The 6054-nt window shown below is 37.9% G+C and overlaps 1 protein-coding gene across 1 annotated transcript; it reads left to right on the top strand.

Moving 5' to 3' along the window:
• The first annotated feature begins 483 nt into the window (after positions 1 to 483).
• Positions 484 to 5310, top strand: LOC108594459 (lysosome-associated membrane glycoprotein 1). The gene is made up of 4 exons (XM_017979637.1): positions 484 to 679; positions 3548 to 3904; positions 3965 to 4186; positions 4252 to 5310. The coding sequence occupies exons 1-4, from the start codon at positions 622 to 624 to the stop codon at positions 4593 to 4595; spliced, it is 981 nt and encodes a 326-aa protein (XP_017835126.1). The 5' UTR covers positions 484 to 621; the 3' UTR covers positions 4596 to 5310.
• Positions 5311 to 6054: the final 744 nt, after the last annotated feature.

Raw genomic sequence — 6054 nt, 5'->3', positions numbered from 1 at the left:
GATACTATTTTTATATAAATATACAATTGTATGTATTGAATACAAACTAATTTAATATGGCTGAGTGAATAAACATGTAGATGAAATTTACTGTACGCATTGTGTTTGCTCTTATTTGAAACTTATTGTGCTGAATTATTTAAACAGGCGCGCCCAGTTGAAATCAACATAATGTTGAACGATAACGCTCAGCTGTTCTGTCAGCTGACATACTTTGGGCATTGCGCAGTACTGACCGCATGGTATATCTTCTTGAGTCGAACATCGGATCTCTCGCTTGCACTAGTGTTCAGTCTTTCGAAGCGAACCTTTGAGTCGAACTCATACAGTTGAGGCGAACGTTTGAGACGAGCATAAACACGGATCTCTCGCTTTAACAGTTATCATACTTCGTAGCCGCACTGCTCGCAACATTATTGTGGATGATACTCACTCGCATTATAGCGGATAATACTCGGTAACATTTGCGCACTAAAAAATAAAAGCAGCTGCTGTCGAGTAATTAATAGCTGTTCAAAAACTAAATAAATTAAACGAAAAAAGGAAACGCAATAAGTTTAACAATTACACATAAATAAAAGTGCAAGTCGGGACATAAGAAAACAAATTAATACAATCAATATGCTGGAGAGTAAATTTATAATATGTACGACTTTGGTGCTGCTAGTAAGCAGCACAGGTAAGTAATATTAAATAGATTTACAAAAGGTCTACAGTCCCCCAAAAGGAGAGGGGGCCGACAAGTTAAACTTTTGCAAGCCCGTGTCTTTGTTCAATTTGATATTTTGCTTGCTCATTGGTCATTAGCCATCTCGCTCGCACTCAACCTGTTCAACTGGCTGCAATTTGTTGTTGCTGTTTGTGTTTTTATCAAAAAAAAAAAACAAAATATAAGTAAAATCCCATAGGTGAATAAGTAATATGTAGTTGAACGGCAAATATGCAAACAAATAAGTTTATCTAATTGAATTTCACAAGTTATTGACATTTAACTGGTTTGAGTGTGTGTGACATTCTTTTGTGGTTTTGTAGATTAGAGGACAAAGCAAAGTCTAGAGTAAAGCAAAATCAAACAAAATGGTGACTTAGTACCGCTGTACCAAAGACAAATACAAATACAAATTGCACAGCCTAGGTCTAGTGCTCCGCTTCCTTTACAATGTCTCCACTTTCAAGCACACACACATACACATATACAGATGCAATTGTATGTTAGTGCTCGCATGCTGCGCTTATCTAACAACAAAGCGTAATGGCAGTTGTTGCTCTTTGTTCTTACCTGCATAGCAGACTATGAGAAATAGCAGATAAAGCAATTTGATTTCCTCTCCCTTATATGCCCTAGCAGCTCAGCCGGCACAACTACAACTGCATTCAAACCGCCGCCGCCGCCGCCCGCCTACGCCCCTATAACTAACATGCAGGCATATACAATTTCTCACTTTGCTGTCTTCTTTTATGTGCTACAACTACAACTGCAAGTAACTATAGTGTGTGTGTGTAATTATATTTGATTCAAAGCAACACTAACATAAATTGCCACTTATTTGTTCAACTTGCTTTATTTGCGGCTGGCTCATCTGCCTTATCAGCAGGGTTAGGCTTAGTCTGCGGTTAAACTCAGTGTTGGTTTTTGTAATTCCCTAAAACTAATTGCTCTGCTGCTGCTGCTGTTAGAGCTGAACGAACACGCTAATGTTGATGTCATACTCATATAGTATAAAATATAAGTTTAGCTGCTGTTAGCCTGAAAATAATTGGTTTTAAATAAAATATATAGAGAGACAGAGAGAGAGAGAGCAAAGCAAAAATTCTTATTGATCAATTGATGCAGGCACTTTGAACTGCATTGTTTATAGCTAAATTGCATAGAATATGAGAAAACTATAAACAATTGTTGAGCATTGACATCAACTCAAACACTAATGCTTAAAGTTTATAAAAACTTTTATCTTCTCTCAACTTATACTAGTTGCTAGCACTGTCTGTTGAAGTCATAAACATCTTTGTCTGTTTATTGCTTATTTTTAGATTAAATAACAAGTCTTTTAATCTTTTTAGATAGGCGTATTTGCATTGATCAAACAAAGACGTAGAAAGCAGCACACACACATACACAGACACACTTTAAATGCTATACTATATACACGAACGTATTAGTTTCAATAACTGAAAAACAAAACAAAACAAATGCTTATGCCTGATAACAAGAATTGTTTATGCCCACATAGTTGTACAACTGGCATTAATATTTCATTAGGCAAATATTTTAAATAATTATTTTGTAAGCTACACCTTTCGACTAAAGTTCGCATGCTTGTAGCATATAAATCTTATTAGCTGTAATGCATTTTCCCAGAATTTTCTCTTGTGGCAATTGCATTACATGTCTGCCCCAGACAGTTTTGCTGCTTGTTTTCCTGTCTTGGTTATTTGCTTATAGCCGCTTAGCTTGCATTTAAAGGTCATCTCTCTACTGGGCCTGCAGCAAATAGCATTGAACTAGAACCCCCTAGGTGGGGGGTGTTAACCACAAACTGCATGTGAAAGGGAAATGTGTAAAAAACTACTTAAGAAAATTGCCAGCTTTATTTCTACATACAAAAAATAAAATAGCGTTGAGTCATAAACAAATTGCCAGCACAACAAAAATATTTAACGCAAAAACAAAACAAAATATACTAGGCAGCGATATAAAGTGCTTGACAACAATAAAAACAGCCAGAGAGCTCAAATTATATATCGCTCAAGTCTGGGGCGTTTTCAGCAGTTTATCATCATGCACTCGTAGCATGTGGAAAATCAGAATCAGAGCAGGCTTGAAATAATAAACTATTGCGAATAATAATATAGGAACACTCGTGACCAATTCCAATTGCCCAGAGCTATCAGTTACTTGGGCTTAATCATAAGAATTAGCTGCGAAGTACTTGGACACTAAATTAGCTTAAATTAAATTGATTTAGAGCTATTTATACAGCTTTCACTTTGATAAAGCGCAAAGCAAAGCCTTTTTATACACTTTGACATTTGAGTAATGCAACAGGGTGTATTCAATTTATATCAATCGTATGTAACAGCATTCTACACCAAAAATTTCATATTAACTCAAAAAACAGCGGAAATATATATTCCTAGAATTGTGTATATATATTTCTAAGAGATTTTGTTACTTTCTAAAATTTGTGCTGCTTTGTTGTCGTTTCCACTATCAACAGTCAAATGTGCTAGAGTATTTATTATATTATTCATCGTCGTCATAATGAGTCAACCAAAGCAGCAATCGAGCTCGCAAAACTGAACAACAACAAAAACATAAATAAACACTGAATAAAAATTCAGTTCAACTTGATAATTATATTAAATGTTGTGAATAACAGCGCAGCGCGTAATTTACTCATGCAATTTAAGCTTCAAATAAATATTTGCCTGTACATTAATTTGATTAAATATATTGCGCTATTGAAGAGATTTCATTCAATTAAAGTTGAATGAGATTTGTTATTTATTTCAATGAATTTGAATTAATTATTTGCTTTTATTCTAGCTCTATCGCAGACCTTATTAAGTCTATCAAAAGCTGATTTTCCAAAGTCCAATGTAACTGCGGAGCAGCCGCCTGCGTCGTCGTCGTCGTCCTCTTCCTCTACTTCAACTACAACAACAACTTCGACTACAACTACACCAAAGCCCACAAGCAGCAGCAGCAGCAGCTCCACTTCAACCACCAGCACCACCACCACCACAACTACTCCTGCTCCAGTGACCAGCACCACTCCAGCACCAGTGCCCACCACTACACATGCACCACAGCCATATCCACAGCCCAAGGTGGGCAACTGGAACTGCTCTTGCATTGCGGTTAGCATGGCCGCCCAGCTGAAATTTACCTATGAGACCAACTGTAAGCTCAGGAAGCCTTTCATCTGTTATAATTATTTAATAAACTTTCTTTCTTTTCTAGCTGGCAAGCAGTCTCATGGCTTGATGAATCTGCCCGCCAATGCTACCATGGACCATGGCTATTGCGATAGTCAGACCAGTCAGTCCATGCAGCTTAACTGGGGACCCAGTGCCATGCCCCAAATAATGGTCTTGCAGTTTGACAGCAAGAACAAATCGGTGGCCCTCACCATGGTTAAGGTTGTGCTGAATGTCTTCACCGATGACTATCCGGATGCCAAGGGTAAGCCCAGCCAATTTCATTATTAAAAAATATGCTTTAATCACATTTGTTTGCTTTGTGCACAGAGAACCAAACCGTGCAGCTCATACACAAGAGCCAGAATACGGACTTTTTGACCCCGGAGAAGATGTCGTACCATTGCACACGCGTCCAGAGCTTCAACATGTCGGAGCTGATCAATGGCAGCGAGTTCAACGGCATCCTTATGGTTAGCCACGTCCAGGCCGAGGCTTTCCGCGGTGCCAATGCCACCGGCTACTCCATCGTTCACGACTGCGACAGCTCGGAGACTTCGGATGTTGTGCCCATTGCTGTGGGCATTGCCCTGGCCGCCTTGATTGTTGTTGTGCTCATCTCGTATCTCTGCGCTCGTCGTCGCTCCACCTCACGTGGCTACATGAGCTTCTAAACTATGAAACGCTTATTAGAGAGCGCGAGCGAAGGCAGCAGGCGAGGGTTTTTTTTAGCAAATAGTGCGTTATCATCAGTTGAGAGAGCTGTAAGATTGATTTTGTAATTGGCAAGCAGTTTGTGTATAAATTAGACATTTGTTGTTTATCTAAAATAACTCGTAGCGAACCTCAGTTTATTTCCTGTTCCTGTTTTTTTGTTCTGTTTTCGTCCAAATTAAATAACGCGCTAGAGTAGGGAAACGAATGTTTAATCGAGGAAGCGACGGCAGGCAGCGTGACGAAGATTATATCAAAAAAAAAAAATTATTTATCTAACTGAATTATTTACTTGTCTATGGAACAGAATATTTTACCTTATATACACACACACACAGACAAACGTAAATATTTTCAACAAAATCAAATCATTTATGCATATTTAAAATAATAGTACACACACACCCACACATACACACATATTTAATCAAGAAATTGTGGAAAATTTTTAAAGAGCGTGGCAAAAGGTGAAACGGCGTAAAAACAATATTTGATGCAAGCAAAAAAAATAGTAATTAACAAACAACAACAACAATCGTCATAAAGACACGAGGACAGACAGAGTTTAATTTTAGACAAATATGTGAAAAAATTTTAAATTGTAAACCGTTTAAACAAACAACAAAAATTATGTATTATTTGCCTTCAATGTGTAATAAACGATAATAAACCGAAGCAAATGTGAATTTTGGTTAATGTGTGTTTAAAAATAGACAAAATCATGCTAATTGTTGTAAGTGTGATCATAAGATAGCTTAAGTTTATATTCTAGCACTTAACCCTTTTAACGATTGTACAAATCAACAATTAACTTATTGCTAAGAACATTTCAATGCTGTGAAAACATCTGTGCTTAATCAGCTGATTGCACTCAACGCAAAGTAACGGGGTGGGGGACAGCGGACTGCGCTCTTAAGTTACTTAGCTTCTTCTTCCTTTTTGCTGCTTTCTTGCTGTCGCTCTTTTCGTTTTGTATACGGTGTGAGCGGGAGCGAATGAAGCTAAGTACCCAAACACTCAAAAAGAAGAGTGCAGTGTGCTACTTTGTATTATTGTATCATGGTGGGGGCGTTCGCTGCGCTCTCTCAGCAAGAAAGCAGCGCAGCTCTCTCGTGCAGTTGAGAGCGATCAAGCGCATACGAACGTACGACGCGAGCAGCGCTGTTGCTCACTAAGCAAACGAGCGAAGAGCAGAGATAAGAGAGACAAGTCAGCAAGCCAGCAAGCGAAGCTCCAATGCAAATTAGTTGCATTTTGACCGTCGGCGGTTAAACAAGTGGCGCACGTGTTGCGCTCCAATGTTTTTGCATGTTAAAAAAAGTGTAATGCAGTTTCTTTTATAATATTCATAATATGCTATAAACTTATTATCATATCATATTTTTAGTTACAACGGCTTGTATTTTATTAAAAGTGTAA

The sequence above is a fragment of the Drosophila busckii genome, chromosome 2L (assembly GCF_011750605.1).
Source record: "Drosophila busckii strain San Diego stock center, stock number 13000-0081.31 chromosome 2L, ASM1175060v1, whole genome shotgun sequence".
Lineage (NCBI taxonomy): Eukaryota > Metazoa > Arthropoda > Insecta > Diptera > Drosophilidae > Drosophila > Drosophila busckii.
The sequence above is the reverse complement of the archived record's forward strand: the minus strand, read 5'-3'. Positions and strand labels throughout refer to the sequence as shown.

Excerpts from the sequence above, each read along its gene's own strand:
- LOC108594459 (XM_017979637.1), top strand. The coding sequence starts at position 622 with ATGCTGGAGAGTAAATTTATAATATGTACGACTTTGGTGCTGCTAGTA. Across the intron at positions 680-3,547 it reads GCTGCTAGTAAGCAGCACAG|CTCTATCGCAGACCTTATTA; the intron begins GTAAGTAATATT and ends CTTTTATTCTAG. Across the intron at positions 4,187-4,251 it reads TGACTATCCGGATGCCAAGG|AGAACCAAACCGTGCAGCTC; the intron begins GTAAGCCCAGCC and ends CTTTGTGCACAG.